At 35.0% G+C, this 20,000-nt stretch overlaps 1 protein-coding gene across 12 annotated transcripts in view; it reads left to right on the top strand.

Annotated features, from left to right (window-relative positions):
* Positions 1-20,000, top strand: part of LOC137645986 (phosphatase and actin regulator 1-like) — an 868,819-nt gene that overhangs the window by 731,976 nt on the left and 116,843 nt on the right. For all 12 annotated transcript variants that reach the window (XM_068379094.1, XM_068379105.1, XM_068379095.1 and 9 more), the window contains 2 exons: positions 640-819; positions 11,513-11,608. In XM_068379094.1, the coding sequence (XP_068235195.1) occupies positions 640-819; positions 11,513-11,608 (276 nt within the window). The remainder of the gene's footprint in view (positions 1-639; positions 820-11,512; positions 11,609-20,000) is intronic.

Genomic DNA, 20,000 nt, shown 5'->3' with positions numbered 1-20,000 from the left:
TATGTTAGTTATGGTCCCTATTTTTCATGTGGTTTTCAAAGAGTGCGCGTCAAGTGTAAGGTATTTAAGAGTTGCTCCACCAAGGAGGCCATTGCGTGTGCGCGCGTGCGTAAGCTTTACGGCTAATAGAGGGAGTTGATAAATATGATAAATGCTAATCTTAATAGTATAGTAAGACATGAACATGCATGTATTCCTTTGAAGTTAAGTTCAATCTTGAAATGTCATTGCCGGATGTTGTGACTTATCATTATGTCAAGGTGGTCGCTCACACGCACAAAAACATTTGTATTTTAGAGAAAATTACTTCTTTTTATTGTTTATTTTTCATGAAAGGTGTTGAAGGGTTCCTTTGATAATACTTGGTGTTTTACCATTTATTTTTTCATTTTAAATAATTGCTAATCTTTAATACCACTTTTGACGTGATCCATATTTTTTACTGATTTACTAGCGCCATTAGTAAAATTGATTTATATATATATATATATATATATATATATATATATATATATATATATATATATATATATATATATATATATATATATATATATATATATATATATGCAGGTTTTTTATTGCATTGTTTTGTCATAAATTGGTTCATGCTTCTAATTCTTTTCATTTTATTTTCAGCGAAAGGTGGCAAAACAAATGGTGCAGTTCGGGGTGTTCCGGGTAATGGGGGGTCTGGGGCCAGGACCCCCCCTGCGGAACGCACCAAAAGCAGCAAATTTTCAGCGCTTGGAAGACTCTTTAAGCCTTGGAAGTGGAAGAGAAAGAAGAAATCCGAGAAGTTTGAGGCCACTTCGAGATGTAAGTATCATGATTGTATTAATAGTTATTGATAATGATCATACCGGGAAAACTTTTGCCATTGATTTCCCCAAAGGATTCAATAACAAACGTTGGTATTTTATAAAAGACTAAAGGAAAGAAGTTTGAAAGGAGGAAGTGAGATTTCATTCCGAGAAGGGAATAAGATTTGCCACTGAAAGAGGCGAGATTATTGAACTCTTGGAAAACAGAAGTAGGTCGGAAATTTTGATCTCCTTGATAAATGAAATATGTCCTCTCTCTCTCTCTCTCTCTCTCTCTCTCTCTCTCTCTCTCTCTCTCTCTCTCTCTCTCTCTCTCTCTCTCTCTCTCTCTCAATAAAACAGCAACGGGACTAGTGGTAGAGAGAAGAGGTTCTCGAGAAAGGTTAACGACTTATTTGAAACAATCTTATCAGAAAATGAAAAATAACCTTTCCAGTTATAAAAAGACTTTGAACGGACTTATAAGTTTAACGTATGTAGGAAATAGATTTGAGGTTAGAAAAGACAAAACGTTCAATATTTGATCAACTCTTAGGATTTGGAATGTAAGGTTGGTTTTTATATATATCATTTTCATCTCTTACGTCTATTGACTTTTAATTCAGTACTTCTCCATCCATTATCTCCGACTAAAGGTTTCATAGTCCTCAGTCATATAGGCCTGGGTCTTCCAACTCTTCTGTACCTTTTGGAGCCCAGTTTAATGTTTGGTGAACTAATCTCTTGAGGAGTGCGAAGAGCATGCCCAAACCATCTCCATCTACCCCTCACTATGATTTCATCCACATACAGCACTCTAGTAATCTCTCTAGTTTCATTTCTAACCCTGTCCTGTCATTTAACTCCCAATATTCTTCTCAGGGCTTTGTTCTCAAACCTACTCAATCTGTTGGAGATCGTTCCATTATCATACAATAACTCGTGTCCATAGAATAACACCGATCTCACTAAACTGATATATAGCTTGATTTTTATATGCAATAACTGGCGATTTGATTTCCAAATCTCATTTAACCTAGCCATTATCTTATTTGATTTTTTTTTTCAATCTTTCATTAAACTCGAATTCTAAAGACCCTGTATTAGAGATCACAGTTCCTAAATATTTAAAGGATTTTACCTCAATTCTTTCTCCTTCCAATCCTCTCATATTTTCCCACGTTGTCTTGTAGTCCTGCCTTCCTCGCTTAGCTTACTAAGCGTATAAACTGTTTACAGTATTCATCATATTCCCAGATTTTATACGAACCCCGTTCATTCTCTCATATTAACATTTATTGTTCCCTCTTTATGGCTACTATTCAACCTCATAATCTGTCTTTTACTCCTTTTTCTCTTCTTGCAAACACTTTTAATACCTTTAACCAGGTTCTGCAGTTTCTCTTCACTATCTCTAATTAGAACTTTATATTCATAGCATCAATCATTCCACACTCCTTTCACGACCATTATTGTTATCCTACATCCTTGCTTTAGAATACATTTTACACCAGACAGGTCATCCTCGCTGCAAAGGCCTAGATAGCCTCATACGTATTTCTCTTCACTTTCAAATTTATATACCAAACACTTGATGCACAACTCCTCTTCCTTGACAGCCCCTCACTGATACCATGAAAATCCACTCGTCTACCTTACTTTCCCTATCATAAACATGCCTGTTGCCCTGAATTATGTTATAGTCTCATAATTCTTATAGTCGTCTTAAGTACCCTTACCTTCATATGAAGGAAGAATTATTCATCTTGTCCATTCTCTGGGAATCTTTTCCCGCTTTTAACGTTTTTCAGCTGATAAATCATAATGTCACCAGCATACTGCAGTATCCCACTTCGAATACCATCCAGCCCATTCGTCTTTTCGATCATCAGCCTCTATATTATCTGTATTACGACCGCAACAGTTTCGTCCACGAGCATTCTCAAACTTACACGATCTCTTCGTGTTCTCACGCTATTCATCTCTACTTATCCTCTTACTTTCACATTCAACTAATATGGATTTTCAGCAAAAAGAAAAAAGATTTAGTAGTGATAGTGTTGGTTGGCCTAAAACCAGCATCATAGAAAGAAGTATGAATTCTATGTAATGTTTGTTTTTAAGCATCGTATGTTGCTTTATATGGACTCAATGGTGCTCAACATCTTGCCTGATACAAATTAAAACAGATACATCCATCAATTCAATCACCCTATTTTTACCACTTTGTATTAACTATATCTGTATCCTTTCTTTGAGTATATTGAATGGTGCAAAAGGAGGCAAAGTGCCAAATTTCTATAACACATGAACATACTATAAAGAAATGATTGGCCACATGTCAGTAACCATAACAACTAACTAATAATCAGCATAAAAATATTACATGTTTGATAATATGAATGGTGGTGTTTCACTGAATATATGTTGTCCACCGCCTGTCGTGTTGTAGTCCTACATAACTATATGTAGCAGGTAAAGTGATAATCTTTTTATCCATATAATCAATTATGTATTTTTTGGAATTTCTCTCCAGCCAGTTCTTTGTCTCAATTTCATAACTTTTTTCACCTTATGTATCGGTGCCAACCTAGTATTTTTTTTTATTCTCATTCTTTCGTGTCGGTATTTTTTTTTTAATATTTTTTTCCCCATGCTCGTTACCTATATTTTCCCCTGAGGCCCTTCAGGCCGTGTCATGTTGATGGAGGGGTTGGGGGAAGAAAAGACCCTGGCCGGGGGTGTAACCTCAGACGTTGTGACGGGTGGGTGGGTCCCTCGGGGATCAATGAGGAAAGATAAGGTTGAGTGATGCGTAGTTAGATGGGATGGGACTCGGAATGTAGGATTTCGGCCGTCTGTGTGATTTCCTAAATATATATGTTATTTTTATAAAACTTTTTTTTTTTTTTATCGAAATATTTTCTTTAGAGACGTTTCGGTGGTGATAACTTAGGACTAGTAACTTTCCGAAAATGATGATAAACTTTTAAAAAATTTTTATTGGGGGGGGGGGGGGCGGCTAAATCGCATTATTTATTTGTAGTCTCGCATCCCAGTGCCTAAGGGAATTCCCAAAGGAACGAGCTCCCCTTGGCTCCATTGAAGGTGTAATTTTTCTCACCCTTCCAAATTTTAAGTTTTGTGCGATGGTAGAATATTATTTTACCGAAAATATTTAAGTATTCGCTGGTTACATTGCTTATTAGTTGCCGTTATTTAGCCTGATGCTTGTATACTTTTTAATTTTGCATTCTCCAGTGAATTTGTATGTATTCTGGTTACATTTATTGACATTGTATACATTTTTTCTTGAAGGGCACTTAATTGATATCAAAAGAACAATACTGATGTTTTAATTCTTTTTCTGTTTTTGTCTTGTTTATAAATACTCTGAAATATGTAAAAAAAAAAATGAAATTCTAGTTAAACATTGTTGCCTTACATTTAAGTTTTGCAGTTATATCATGTCTCCGATGGAAAATGGATATAACACTCAGGAAAATTAGGACTAATAGTCCGTGTTTTTCAAATTTATTACAACTCGAAGTAACATAACTCCTCGGTTGTCGGTAGGAAATTGAACGATGGATGTTAAATAATGTATTTCCCAATTCCGGTCAAGTGTTAGAGGCGGTGTCACATGATCATAAATTTCGGTCAAGTGCTAATGGCTGTGTCGTTACTAGAGTCGGTTCCTCTTAAGTGCCAAAGGTGGTGTCACTTGAGCCCTTATTCCCTTCAAGTGTGAAAAGTATTATCACTAGAACAAATTTCTGGTGTCGGTAACTAGTAATTTTTCTTTATATCAGTGCGAAATTGTTCGTTGATATTATGCTCTTAAACTTCGAGCATAAACGACTTCAATCTTGTCACCATTATTTTCTTTGAGAGTAAATATAGACAATAATTGTCAGTAGCGATATCACTGCGAAGCTTTTAACATCGATTTAAGACGTATGATTGTTCAAAATTCACCATTATTTATATTTAATAGGAATATATGTAAGCGCTTTTTGTGTAGTTGTAATTCAGTATGTGTATTTGATATATATAACCATTATGTTCAGCAAGGGGAGAGAGAGAGAGAGAGAGAGAGAGAGAGAGAGAGAGAGAGAGAGAGAGTGAGAGAGTGAGAGTGTAAAAGAAAATGTTATCCATCTAAGGTTTCTTAAGAGTTGCGTAAAAGGATTTTATTTTAACAATAAGCAGTTTTGGTAGGTTTCCCTTTAGTTTCGAGAATAAACTTAGAAAAGCCACTCATTGCTTTGGAATATTTAATGGCTCTTGAGACTAAGCAAAGAATCGGTTTAATGTGCTCAGAAGTAATGGATGCATTCTAAGATTTTTTTTCTGGTGCTTTATATAATGTGGAATTGCGTGTCACGGTTTTTGTTTGATTAATGTCTTATGTAAAAAATAATTTGGTAATTCATCTGTCAGCTTTCAGAATTCATGGGAGCGACTTTTTTCCTAGGACTGAGAATGGGAAGTTGTTTGTGTGTTTTAACGAAGGGCTTTATATAAACGATCATGTAAGACCATTTCAGACACACATCATTAATATTATTAATATCCAGCATTCTCTCTCTCTCTCTCTCTCTCTCTCTCTCTCTCTCTCTCTGTTTTGTATGTGCATATTTCATAAGTATCTGTAGTTAATGTAAATGAGATTTTTTGATGGGTGGGCGATTTTTCTTAGTGAGTGTATTGCTTATACCTCACTAAGTTCCCAGCTTTAAGTAAAGGTTTGATTTTGCAAACATTAATTTGAAGTTTTTTTTTCTTTTCTTTTTAGATTTTTTTTTTATATATATATAGAATGTTTCATTCCTTGAAACTATAAAGAAGCTGCGAATCTCCATGCCTCAAAGGCTTGTCATTCCGAGGGGAAGGAAACGCTGGCAGAGATAAGCTGTTTAGACTTTGATGGACGATGACTATGGCGAAATAAATTCTGCCACTAATCATGTTAAATTCATAAGAGGCGATTTGCTTAAATGAATAAGGTTCGCGTTCCCATTATTCAATAATATGCAAATGAACCAGATTTGAATATTCATCCAAAATTCTCTCTCTCTCTCTCTCTCTCTCTCTCTCTCTCTCTCCCTCTCTCTCCTCTCTCTCTCTCTCTCTCTCTCTCTCTCTCTCACAAATTTAATTTTTTTCTTTCACTTTTCTAGTTAGTTGTTCGAATCTTTTTATGAAGGGGGAAAATTTAGTGTTTTGCTTTATTTTTACTTCTCAACACATGCATCCATGTAAGGCTGTTGCTATTCATGAAATTCCTTCAAGCATATTCAATCTTTTACCAGTTGTCATTGAAAGGTTGAATGTGAGCAGTTATTCTTTCATTTTGCTTAAGGCGATTTCGAGCGCACAACTTACTCAGTTAAGTACCAGACTGAAATTTACATGTTAGGGAAGGGTCCAACGACAGATTTAGTCTTTAGAAAATTGGAAATGAACTGTTTAGCAATACATACAGGAACAGAGCTAGTTGAGAGAGAAAGTTGGGATTAGTTGTTAAATGAAGAGACTTGAGGTAAGATAAAGAATACCTGTTAGGTGACTGGGTACAATTTTAAAATCAGAATAGTTGATGGTTTGTTTGCAACCATATTTGTACCTAACAAAATATTCAGTCTTGAAAGAGTACCGTAAAACGTTGTTCTACTCGAGTCCGATGACTTATTGGAACCGAGAATTAACATTACATTCCATATTGCAAACTCGACAGAAGAGGTTCCATATAAACAAAATTGTTTTTTCATTTTGCACAATTAGTATTACATAAACATGTACAGTTGGATACAGGAATTCCTGGTACACCCTGATGAAGTGCAACCTGTCACACACTTTCTGCGTGGCCCGAGCACCACCTTTGCCATCTCTCCCTATACTGCTTGGTTACTCGCTGCGCAGTTAGGGTGTGATAGGGTACACTTCCTCAGAAGGAGGTGTGCCAGGAATTCCTGTGTCCAACTGTGAAGAGATCGAGGCCTCAATATATATACTCCAGGCAGCCATATAAATTACAATGTTTAAAGTAAGAATAACCATTTCGCAAACACCAGTAACTCAATACTAATTTAACAATTGAAACTTATTCGTGACACCCTCAGCAAATAGCGATCACTTTAATGTAAAGTTTTTGTTTTTTGTTTTGTTTCGGTTATTTATGTTCTTGCCCGGTTTTTCTGTGCTCTATGTAAACTTCGTGTTTAAGGGCTATTTTCATGGTCCTGTCAGACATGGAAGCCCTGTGCCCTACATATCATATAAAATTTGTTTATCATCTACATTTTCAGATACTAGAGTATCACAGCGTATTCTGCTTGAATTATCAAATGATTATTATCGAAGTATTAAGAAAACAACAACATTCTCAACTCCATCAAAGAAGGCCATGTTCAGTCCTTCGGATTTCTAGTGGGAGCTTATATAGTCATGTGGCCTTATATTTGAAAGCTCTAGTCTAGAACCTGCCGCAGAGGTACATCGTAGCTCCAATAGCTTCAAACTATCTATAACTATTCTCGTGTCGACACTGTTGGCAGCAAGATGTGTATGAATTCTCTTAGACATTTTGGACCTCCGGATATGATAACCTGATGAGTTATTCCACATATAAACTCTCTTCTGACTTTGAGTAGCCAGTGCAATTCAAGTTGTACATGGGTAAACCTCTCTCTATTTATTATGGTCTGTAGTTTAGGTTGCACTTTGGTTAGATTGTAAAACAGTAGATTGATACAGTTGCCAATTCTGATAATAACACAGCTAATTGCATGTTTCTTTATAGCACATTCATTCGGATACTACTTTACAAAAACAATTTCTATGGTGATATCTAGCGATTCTTACTACATTATTTTTTAGCACAGATAAATTACATCCAATTGATAAATACCTAGGTCAGGAATTCTACTTAATATCGGGACCAAGATGTCATTTGAATATCACACAAGTTTCTTAAATTGGTTTTCTTTCCTACCACCATAAACTAAGCTTTATTTTCATTTAGTTTTAGACGTTTAATTAACTGGCACACATTCCTTAACAATGGTAAGAACCTAGTTTAAAGTTTCAGCGGTATCATCAATGTCATTTATGGAGAGATAAATTTGTTTCATCTGTAAATAGCATGAATTTCACTTGATTGTGGTACCTTTGATAGACTTGTTATATATACCGAATAAGATTGGGTCTAGTACACATTACTGGGATACCCCTCTGATTAATGGTTCATATGACGAAATAAAAGTGCAATTCGTACTCAGTAGTTTCAGATATTAGATAGCTTTATCCTCAATACCGTTAGGTTGTTAGTAATCTTGACGACTTCATCCTTTTTTATATTATCAAACCATTTTAATCTTAGTTATGTGTCTGGTACAGTATCAATCTGATATGGAACATTTATGGTATATCCAATTATATTTTCTATTTTTTTTTAGCATTCTAGAAATTTATAGTCTATTGTAAATCATATTGTTTCATTGCCTCTTATTCTTGCACGGTTAGATTTAATTTGGAATATTTTGCCATTATATGTGTATTCCTTTGTTAATATTCAAGACTTTTAGACCTCATGAGTAGATATTTTTCCAAAAGCTTAGTGATTTATATCGACATAAGTGAGAATGTCGAAGTTTCTTCTTTCGTTTACCTTTCTATGTATGTTTATACATATACATGATATATACATATGTATAATTTATCCACAGTATTTAACAAACTTTTATCGTAATAATTTGTTAATTACAGTATTTGCTTTGGGATAACTTGAAACTTTATCTGACAGTCTTACATCTTGTCTATACACGCCCCTGCTGCTTTCCCCATAATGTAGAATCATTCTCCTGCTCTGTTGTCTCACCAACTTTTTCCTTCTATATTAATACATTTTGGGCAATTAGTGTACTCGTATTTTGTTCGTGCTTGAGATAATGGTTCAGCCCTCTAGGGTTTTCTTGCGCATTTTCTATTGTTTCTACTTAATCATGAGTGGCTTATCTTATTTTTTTTTTTTTGTCAAATTGTTATAGAAAGATCCGTAAATTAATCAAGCTAATAACCATATAGACTGGTACTTTGATAGATCATAATAACAAAAAAATTTATCTTTTAAAATATGATTTTATGATCCCATTGATTAATGCTTTCTAATGGTCTTCTTGGGAGTTTGAAAAACTTTTTCATTTTTCAGTTTGGTTTCCATTTTCATTATGGGTAAACGAAATGCAATTCGACTGAGATACTACCGCGAGAGAGTTATTGTGGTCTTTGACTGACCAGACAGTAGTACGTTGAATCCTTCTCTCTAGTTACGGCTCAGTTTCCTTTTGCCTTGACAAACTTCGAATAGTCTAGTCTATTCTTTACACACTATCATCTGTACTCATACACCTGTCAACACTGAGATTACCAAACGATTCTTCTTCGCCCAAGGGGTTAACTACTGTACTGTAATTGTTCAGTGGCTACTTTGCACTTAGTATGGGTAGAAGAGAGACTTTAGTTATGGTAAGCAGCTCTCTTGGAGAAGTACACTCTAAAATCAAACCACTTTTCCCTGATCTTTGATAGTGCCATAGCACGGCGCAGGTTTCAGGGATATATACAGTACATTGTCTATTGATGTGGGCGGTAAGTTGTTCATATATACTGTAAGAGCGTTCTCAAAAGTCTCTGGTGTTTTGATCTTTAAAATCTCCAAATTCGAGGCATTGTTCTCTAGTCTTGGGTAGTGCCATAGCCTCTGTACCATGGTCTTCCATTGTCTTGGGATAATGTTCTCTTGCTTGAGTGAACACTCGGACACTATTCTGTCTTATTTCTCTTCCTCTTGTTTTTTTTTTCAGTTTTTTTTATAGGTGCTGTTACTATTCTTTATAGGTGCTGGTACTATTCTTTATAGGAGCTGGTACTATTCTTTATAGCTACTGTTACTATTCTTAAAATATTTTAATTGTTAATGACTTCTCTTGTAGTTTTAATTATTTCCTTGTTAACTTTCCTCATGGTACTATTTTCCCTGTTGGCGTTCTTGGGCTTTTAGCATCTTGCTTTTCCAACTAGGGTTGTAGATTAGGAAGTGATGATAAGAATAATCATCATAATCATCCATATTCTCCTCTCTCGTCTATTTAGATCACCACTCGGCGTTTTTACTTTTTTTGTATAATGTTTGGCTTCTGCAAGTGTCTAGGTGCTTATATTGTACTTCTTTCCCTTTCCAGTGTAGTACAGAAATCCTTAGATTTTGATTATGAAGTTAGTATGATTGACCGGGATTTTAGTGCTGCTTTTGAGAAGTGTAGTATATATCTTAGATTGTCGTAATGATTGAGTCTGAGGCTGAACTTTGCCTAAAAGAAAAAGAAAAAAAAATGCTAATATTTCAACTGCGAAATGCGCTGCATTTTGGTAAATCCCTTGGCAACTAATATTTTCTTTAGGGATTCTTCATAAGGTTTATCTTGTCATGGTACCGGAAGAATTGGGCAAAGTTTGTAAAGCATATTATCGTGCCAGATACTTTGGAAATTATTTATTTTTAATTTCTTATCCTCCATTAATGGAATGTTGTTCAATCAGTGTTTCAACAACATTAATGACAGTCTTATCTCCCAGGTAACAGTATGTGCCAGCACAAACATTAATGATTCCTAGCATCCTCAGCAGCCATAATTCTTCGAAAGAATTTTCATTATGCTTTTATTCAGATTTAAAAAAGATGAAGGGAAATTATTGACATTTTTTTTTTATAAAAGTTCTTCTGAGAGTTGAAATTGTATCTTAATGCTTCATTGAATAACCTCCACGATTGTCCGTAATGCCTTTTCTTCATTATCGAAGAGTAATATTAGTTCCGTACAATATTGATATCATTATTTTGCTAACGTGTTAGTGTTGCAATGCGGTTGCATAAGGTCTTCTAGTCTAATGCTAAAGTGTAGACACATTTTAAGGCATATAATCCTAAGTTTCCGATCCTTGCAATATCCATTGAAATTTGACTTCGTTCCTTTGCGTATATTTTTCTCTTTTCAATATTGTTCAATGTAATGTGGTGAAGACTGCTCGGCTAAATTAGTCGCCACCATCGTTTTTGTGTGTGTGTGTGTGTGTGTGTGTGTGTTTGTGCACAGTATAATAAAAAGGCGTAATGCAAACAGATTATATATTGATAAATACCTTGAGCGAGTAGAAAGAGTATAAGATAAGGGCCCTCCAGGGAGGTTTAAAATTCACGTCCAACTGGTTGCTTAACTTCTCACAAAATATGACGTCAGATAAGATTCTTAATCTAGTTCTTCTAATTTGAACGTTGGTTTATTGTTTAATCATATTGTTCAATACAATTATTTTCTTCTGTCATTACGAGTGAACATTATGTATTTATATGCTAATGCTTGACATATTCACCACGTGTTCAAAGTAAAATCGAAAGGTTTACACCTTTTTGTTCGTTAACTATACGAATATATTAGTAGACATACTTAGTTTTGTTTCTCTGGAAAAATGATTAACTATAGATTTTTTTTTTTTTTTACAAATTTTAACTGAATACCTTATCTTGCTTATATTTGGGTTTATTTTGTATGCCACGATGTGACATTAAAACTTTTATTTTTCTGCAATAGTTTATTAATTGTATTTTTGCTAAATTATTAACCCTCTGCCCTTCTTGTATTTTTCAGCTTTAGAAAGAAAGATCTCGATGCGGGTCAACAAAGAAGAACTAGTACAAAAGGGCATCCTTTTGCCCGACTCCCCTACCTCACCCATAGCCGAAGGTAAGTTCACCCTTAAAGTTGTTCATAGAAAATGGGTCTGGCAGACATTCAAGGTAATAAAAGAAAATGTACTAGCTTGGGAAGGGTAACTTTAAGATTTCATCTCTATCGGAGTTCGGCTTTTCTTATATAAGTTACGTAATACAGCTAAAGTTGATTGTGTTCTATGCCCCTTGTTTAGATTATATGAGATGTTTTTTTCTGACATAGTAGGGCTTGCAAGTATATCAAATCACATAGGAGGTCAAACTCTGCCAAAATACCTGGCAATGTTGAAATTCATATATGGCTTACTCGGGTTCCCCATAAAGTACTAGATATAGGAAATTAGCCTTTTATAGAACGAGAAATAGTAAAATAGTAACATGCTGTGCAAATTATTTTAATCTGTTTTATACAAGTTTGCAGACAGGCATGTAGTATTAAAATCTCTTGTGATTTATATATCAGTAAGTTTACAGTTCATTTTGATAAGCAGCAGAGGCGAAACAAGACAGAGTTTCTTAACGACATTATGAAATTTATAATTTATAACAAAAAATGACAGTGGAAAGAGCATTGAAAAACTTGATGAAAAGGAAGTGGGTCTTACGTTTCTTCCTATGGTAACAAATCTCTTGATATTACTATTACATTACCTACTAGCTAAGCTGGAACCCTAGTTGGAAAAGTAGAATGCCCATTGAGGAAGGACATAAGAAAATCAATAAACTGTATATGAGAAGTAATTAGTAAAAAAATAAAACTTCATTAAAATCTGTAACCACGTTAAATTAGATCTGTCATATATAAAACTATGAAGAGAGAGATTTGTGTAAACCTGTGAAACATGAAAACATTTGCTGCAAGTTTGAACTTCTGAAGTTCCAGCGATTCGATTGCCAGATTGGGAAGATCATTCCAAAATTTGATCACAGCTGGAATAAAAACTTCTACAATACTGTGTAGTGTCGAGCCTTATGATAGAGAAGGCAAGACTTATAATTATTGCATAAATATCACTACGTATAGGATGGTACAGTTTGTGAAGATCCGAATGCAAAGGATGGTCAAAATTATGAAAAGTCTGTTTTAACTTGCATAATTGAACGAAGATGCCAGAGAATATCAAGATCAGGAATAAGAAATTTAATAGACTACAAGTCAAATTAAGACAGGAAAACAATACTCGAAATAAGATAGAATGTGAAGGAATTAAAACTATTTTTTAGGATAGATTGATCACCGGAAATCTTGACTCTCAAATAAGTTTATATATATATATATATATATATATATATATATATATATATATATATATATATATATATATATATATAAAGAAACTGACGATAAATCTCTTAGTAAATTTGCATTTTAGAATCACACCTGAATTTTTAAAGGAATTGAATATAAAGAAACATTATTAATGCAGAGAATTGGATGTTGATGAACCACTGTCCTTCAGCTACTTGTAATCATAATTTGCACCATGCACTAATTTTAGAGATCTCTATAATTTGATTTATTTTTCAAATGCCAATCTTATCCTACTGGGGAAAAAATCCTAAGTACGTTGGTAGATGTTATATCAGTTATGTGACATTACTTAAAATTATATAACGGACGAGTGAGTTGTGTATTTGAGACGAGGGAAAGAGGGATCCAAGGTGTTTTAGTTTTTTATACCTTAGGATGTGCGTTGCGTTGATATGATTATTCTTGTAGTACGCTAACACCAGATTTACTCGGTGCGTTGGTGCCCTGCCGTCCTAGCCCCCCCCCCCCCCCCCCCCCCCCACCCCCCCCCCCTGGCCCCTCGTTTCTTCAATCGTGGCAGCAACAAACCTAACCCCCTCTTTCCCAGCTTCCCTTAGGAGTTGAGCTTCACTCTGGCCCTGTCATTGATTTCAAGAGTGGAACCAGCAGTCCTTTAGTATCTCTCTCTCTCTCTCTCTCTCTCTCTCTCTCCTCTCTCTCTCTCTCTCTCCTCTCTTCTCTCTCTCCTCTCTCTCTCTCTCGTACCATGCCATCACCTTTATAGCCTTTACGTAAAACGGGACTTCTCTACCTTTCTGTCTTTTCATTATCTAATAAGGCATGTAGGTGGTAGAATATGCTCTTGGAGATTCCTAATTAGCTCTCTCTCTCTCTCTCTCTCTCTCTCTCTCTCTCTCTCTCTCTCTCTCTCTCTCTCTCTCTCTCCTCTCTCTCTCTCTCTCTCTCTCTCTCTCCATATTTGTGACTGTAAATCCGAATCGGATATGATCTTATATTTTTCCTCCCTTTTTTTTATCTCCCGCTATTCAGCCAACCTGGGCTATATCCTTTCTCCGCCCCATTTTTTCCTAAGAGCTTCGTGTTAGAATCCCATCGACTTCTTACTAGGTTTTAGACTTGATCCTTTAAGACTCTCTCTCTCTCTCTCTCTCTCTCTCTCTCTCTCTCCTCTCTCTCTCTCTCTCTCTCTCTCTCTCTCTCTCTCTCTGTCGATATATCAACCCGTACCTGTACGTAAAAAATTTACTTATTTTATTCATTGTGTGTATGACTGTATATATATATATATATATATATATATATATATATATATATATATATATATATATATGTGTGTGTGTGTGTGTGTGTGAATATATATGTATAATTGTGTATATATTTATATTTATTTATTTATTATATAATTATATATGGGGCAACGAATTTTACGCTATAGGTTACATACTGTATGGATTAGTCTTCCCCCTTTAAATATGCTGTTAGATCACAAATATGTATTCTATGTGTGGGTTCCATAGCGCTGTGGGGAAGAAGAAAAAAACGAGCCGTAACTCTTGAATGGGGTACTGTAGGTGTATGCTGTAATGCTTGCAGGGTCTGTGGTTCAATCCAGACTTGTTGACCACCAGTCGACCCAGCTGAACATTGGTACTAGAGGGGAAATGGGCTAACCTTATAAATTTATCTGGATTGATTATCATGAAAATGCTATGGAAAGTTTATTTACATTTAGTTTATTTAAACAAAATTATTAAGTAAAATATGTGTAGCCTATGGGTTTGTAATCTGCATTCGTATTTAGATCTCTCTCTCTCTCTCTCTCTCTCTCTCTCTCTCTCTCTCTCTCTCTCTCTCTCTCTCTCTCTCAGGATATCAAAGGCGATTATTTCATTTTGATAGATCATCAAATTCGAATCTACATTTATGTGAATTAAAGTTTCGATCTTTTTATTTTTCAGTGTCTTTATTTATTGAAGGATATTTACTTCGGTTTCATTATCATTGCTTCCTCAAATAAGGGAATTAAAACAGAACGTCTGTAAATTCTTTTGTGAAGGTTTTATTATTGCTTTTTTTTTCATTTTAATTAGTTATAACATCACCTTCCGGTCTGTTAAATTCTTTTAGATATTAATTTCTGTCATCGTCGTTCAATTAGTTCTAAGTGGTATTGCATAAGATTTTTCATAATTCTCATCATATTTTGCATTTAGATCTTCCCAGACTGTACCATTATATACGTAGTACTAAGAGTTCTGAAAGTTTTATTTCATTTGTGACCAGCTTTCTGAATAATTTTATCCTAATCTGTGTTAATTCGGGGCAATTTCAGAAGCTCAAATTTGTTTCAAATGCTTTACTGTTGATCAGGTTAACATAAAGGTTTAAAAGGCCATCTATGAATGGCAGGGGCAAGGGACAGTGACAATGATATTGCCCTATCGAGTAGGACAATGCCATAGAGACTGAACATATACAGTATACGTATGATCAGCGCCCAAGCCCCCCTCTCCACCCAAGCAAGGACCAAGGATGGCCTGGCAATGCTTGCTGATAAATGAGGTTGCAGTGACCAAAGAAACTCACGATTTTGAGCCGGACTTGAACCCCAGTCTGGCGTTCACCAGTCAGGGACGTTACCACATCGGCCACCACAATACTATGTTTCGTTTCATAAGTATCATATGTATGACTAATCTATTTTAACGTTGGTACTATGTTAGTGTATTTTTTACTCTCTCTCATGCTGTTTATTTGTAATTTCACTATTTCCATACCGCACTGGGTTGTTTTACCTGTTGGAGCTCTTGGGCTTTCAACGCCCTGCTTTTCCAACTAGGGTTGTAGCTTACTTGACTCTACTTTAAGGACTATTTTCCTGGTCTTATCTCACAGGGAAACCCTACATGCTACAGAACTTACAAAATCTGTTTGACGTATACATCCTTAGTTTTTTAGAGTATCACACGGCGTATTTCGCGTTGATTGCCAAGATTTACAAATATAGACTTTGGTAATTAGTCAGCAGGTGAATGCTTCTCTTAATTAGTAGTAGTCTCTCTGATATCATCTATATCATCATCGGTGGTCCTAATCGGTACCTGGATTGGTGATCGCCAATGAAAGGTAAATACTATGGTCCATAAACAGTGTAACTTAATCCCTAAAATCAAAGTTTAAAAACTTGCAACATACCTTAAAGCTGGTGTATTTGGTTCGAGAAGCCAACAGAATCGATTTCGAGTAATGAGGTGATCTACAGACGAACTGGGAGGTGAACATTAGGATGTAGGACAAGTCTAGGAGGGACAGTGATGGAATGAAATGAGCAGAGGAGAAGATAGCCCAGCCCTTCGTCTTTCCGTTATCAGAGACATTGCCACCGGCTATTATAAACTTATTTGTTGCTGTTCCAGTTCAAGGTGCCATATGAACTAAAGGCGTTCTTAAAAATTCACATGATTAATTTACTTTTTTTCGTTTTCTAATAAACGTAAAAGTATGATTGAGTGATGTAATTGAATTATCATTGAAGATAACTTTTTTTGGTATGTTCCTCCTTTTTTTTTTTTTTTTTGCAATATTACAATACATATGTACCATGAAGTTAATTGTTTTTGATAAATCTTTGTGAGGATCGAAATGTTTAATAGAAACAATAGTTATGATGAACTAGAATTAGTATTACATGAATTCTGCTTTGAGTAAAGTAGGATTTATCCGGTATATATAGACCTTGGATTTATCATACTACAACAGTCAGTCGAGCATTGATCAGGGACAAGTTTTCACGTCGAAAGCAAAAGTCCGGTTTTGTCGTCCTTCTTTTCGGGTTCAAGGGAGACGTCCATTCTCTTCACTGCGAAATACGGTCTCCTCTTCCGCAGCTGCACCTTCACGATATCACAAAGTCACTCAGGCGTTGATAAGCGAATCGGTCTCTTTCGAGGACGGTGTGACACCAAAATAACCCAAATGTATATATAACACGCACACATACACATTTTATATATATATATATGTATATGTATATGTATATGTATATGTATATGTATATGTATATGTGTGTGTGTGTGTGTGTGTGTGTGTATATGTGTGTCAGTTTATTTGATTTTTATATTACCAGTAAAAACTTTCTTAAATTAGGAAAGGAACATAGTGGAGAAGTCTGGATAGTCTGTAGTGTCGCCTTAATCCTCCTACTCCTTATCTCGAATTCCAGGACGAATAGAGAGAGAGAGAGAGAAAAAAAAACATGAAAGTATGGTTGCCAGCTTACGTCACCTCCCATCTTAGCAGACTCTTCAAGGGTCATTAATACGCCTTAGATTACGCTCTCTCTCTCTCTCTCTCTCTCTCTCTCTCTCTCTCTCTCTCTCTCTCTCTCTCTCTCTCTCTCTCTCTCTATGATTTAAGACTGGTGAGGTGTAACTTTATGGTGTCATATAATGATTTTTATAGATACTTTTTTTTAACCATGGTGTTAATAAGATTCGTTAGATTACACTTTGAAAAAGACAAGTTCCCTTTTCCCATTTTATCGTTCTGGATTTTTATTTTAATGAGATTTACTTTTATTTTTCTCTGTACTTGGTAGAATTGGTGGCATGAGCGTATCCTGGTTTGATTCAGGATAGTTTTCAGTACTTTATGTAATGTAACCATTTAACACATGCTTATGCTTTTTTTTTTTTTTTTTTTTTTTTTAGCGGTTGGTACTTAATTGCAAATGCATTGTTTTTCACTTTGGTTTAAGTAATTGACAAGTGTTATCCCCAGTAGCCTTTGCATAATTTGTATTGTGTGCGTATCAGTCATGGCAAAAAAAGAGAAAAGGTTCTTCTGTATCAATGGTTGAATTTTAAATTAACGGCATTTTCATTTTAATATTTTTGTTCAGTTTTGTTCTTAGTAGGCTATTTTGTGAAATACTGAGCGGCACTTGCATTGTATTTTAACAAAAGTGTACGGAGAGAGAACTTTTTATTTTATGCTTTTGATGCAGCGAATTATGTCATGATACTTTTTGGAATATTCTGCGAATTATTTCTGATTTTAGATATCTAAATCCTCTAACCCAATTAGCCTGATTATACGTCTATTAAGCAATCTAAACTCGTGTTCATTTGCAACATATAAATTAATTAGCATACGCATTTATTAAGCAATCTAAACAACTTCAATCATTTTAATGATATCGACTCAGTCTTGAATAGTAGGAAGTACAAGAAACAAAATCTACAATTAGAGATCTTTAATCTTTCAGCTGGATTATGCTTAATGATCTTTCCCAGAAGTTCTCTCACATTATGTAAACGGCGCCTGGTAGGCACTTTAAAGTTGATGGAATTAAGTTAGTTTTCAAAGTTAGAGGTAGCTATGTGTTATATGGCATTAATGAGGATCAAGATTTTGTTTAATAGAGTATGGACTACATCTACAGTACTTCTTTCTCCATTCTTCAACCCATAGCTTGTCTCTCTCTCTCTCTCTCTCTCTCTCTCTCTCTCTCTCTCTCTCTCTCTCTCTCTCTCTCTCTCTCTCTCTCTCTCTCTGATATGCTATGTGGAACTGAGAAAATTCCGTTTGCTATAACTCTAAGTGGAAAAGTTAGGTTGACCATTTATATATGACGTAATATAATTGACATGCTAATTGATCGTTCATTGTGATTGGCGATTGCAATTTGATTGAATAGGAGTATCTACATCCCTTTCACAAAATAAATTTAGGGGATAAGCACCCTCGTTTGTCAATAGTCCAAATTAGTTGTTTGGTGGAATTGTTACCGATGACAAAAATGTTCCTAATTGCTGTATGATGCAGCTTCTAAAATTTTCATTTTCTTCTTTATTGTTGTTGAATATTTTGGTTTTCATTGTGTTTTTTAGTAAATTAAGGTAGAATAGTTTTTAAATCTACAAAAATTTAAGTTCCTTCTGCTGTTTTGTTATTTTACCAATTCTGTTCTATCAAGGTATTTTGTTGTTTACAACGAACCCTGTGCTCAGTATTCAAGATATAGTTCATCATATTCCCAATTATCGGAACGTTTCTTCGATAATCATCTCTTCACTCTGGATGCATTGAAAATCATCATTGATAATCCCCCTTCTCCTTTTCCACGTTCTCTTTCTCCATTCTTCTTTTCCACTCTCCGCCTCATCCTTCTTCCCGTTATCACCCAGCACCATCGCCTCTCGCATGCGTTTGCCTTGATGTCAAGGCATAATCACGCGAAGGCCATCGCGGAGAAAACGAAGAGTCTGCTGCAGAAATTAGACCTCGGGAAGATATTAGATTTTAGCTATGAGGGATCGGCATCGGCATTCTTGATCTTCCTTAGAAACCTCTATGCAAATGGCTATATTGTTAAATAAAATAAATCCACAATTTACGAAAAAGAAATTGTATGCCTAGCTCTCGAAGGGAACATCTCCCTTCCTCTTCAGAAAATACAATTTTTTCGGAAGAGGAAGGGAGATTCTGCCTTCGAAGGCTCGGAATGAATTAACTTTTTCATAAAATGTGGGTTTATTTTAGTCATCATATACACACGGAAAATTGATATTTTAGTGTACGTTTTTTTTTTTCAGAAATATTTTATATTCTTCCTTTCCTTCATTTACCATCTACCATTTGCCTTGTGAAAATGCCCTGTCCTATGTTTTGATTTTGTCGAGAATTAGAATTTAGTTACTATTTTTAGCCCTTTTTTCAAACTGCTGAATAATGTATGTGAGTGTGAAGTTAGCAAGGAGACGTGGGAATAAAATGATGAGGGACCCCATGCGAGTCTTCTGAACCTCATGAATGATTGGTTGGCAGCTGGCGTTTGGAATTTTTTTTTTTTTTTTTTTTAATCCTTTGGCCAGTTGAAAAGTAAAACATGCATGACTGCTCCACAGTTTGACCGCCATGAATATTAAGTGGTCTTCGTTGAACAGAACTGGTCCCCTTTTTCTAATGTCAATGGAGCATTTTTTTTCTTTTTTTAAAGAGGTTTTCTTTTGACTTCATTTAGATAGATTTTTTTTTTATATATAATTTTTGTAGGTTATGTAGGTTTTCTTTAATTTGGCGTTAGGTTATGGTTAATACCCCTAAAATTTTTACATTCAAATTATATATT

This window comes from Palaemon carinicauda, chromosome 8, assembly GCF_036898095.1.
Source record: "Palaemon carinicauda isolate YSFRI2023 chromosome 8, ASM3689809v2, whole genome shotgun sequence".
Classification (NCBI taxonomy): domain Eukaryota; kingdom Metazoa; phylum Arthropoda; class Malacostraca; order Decapoda; family Palaemonidae; genus Palaemon; species Palaemon carinicauda.
Note: the sequence above shows the minus strand (reverse complement) of the source record. Positions and strands in the feature narration are given on the sequence as shown.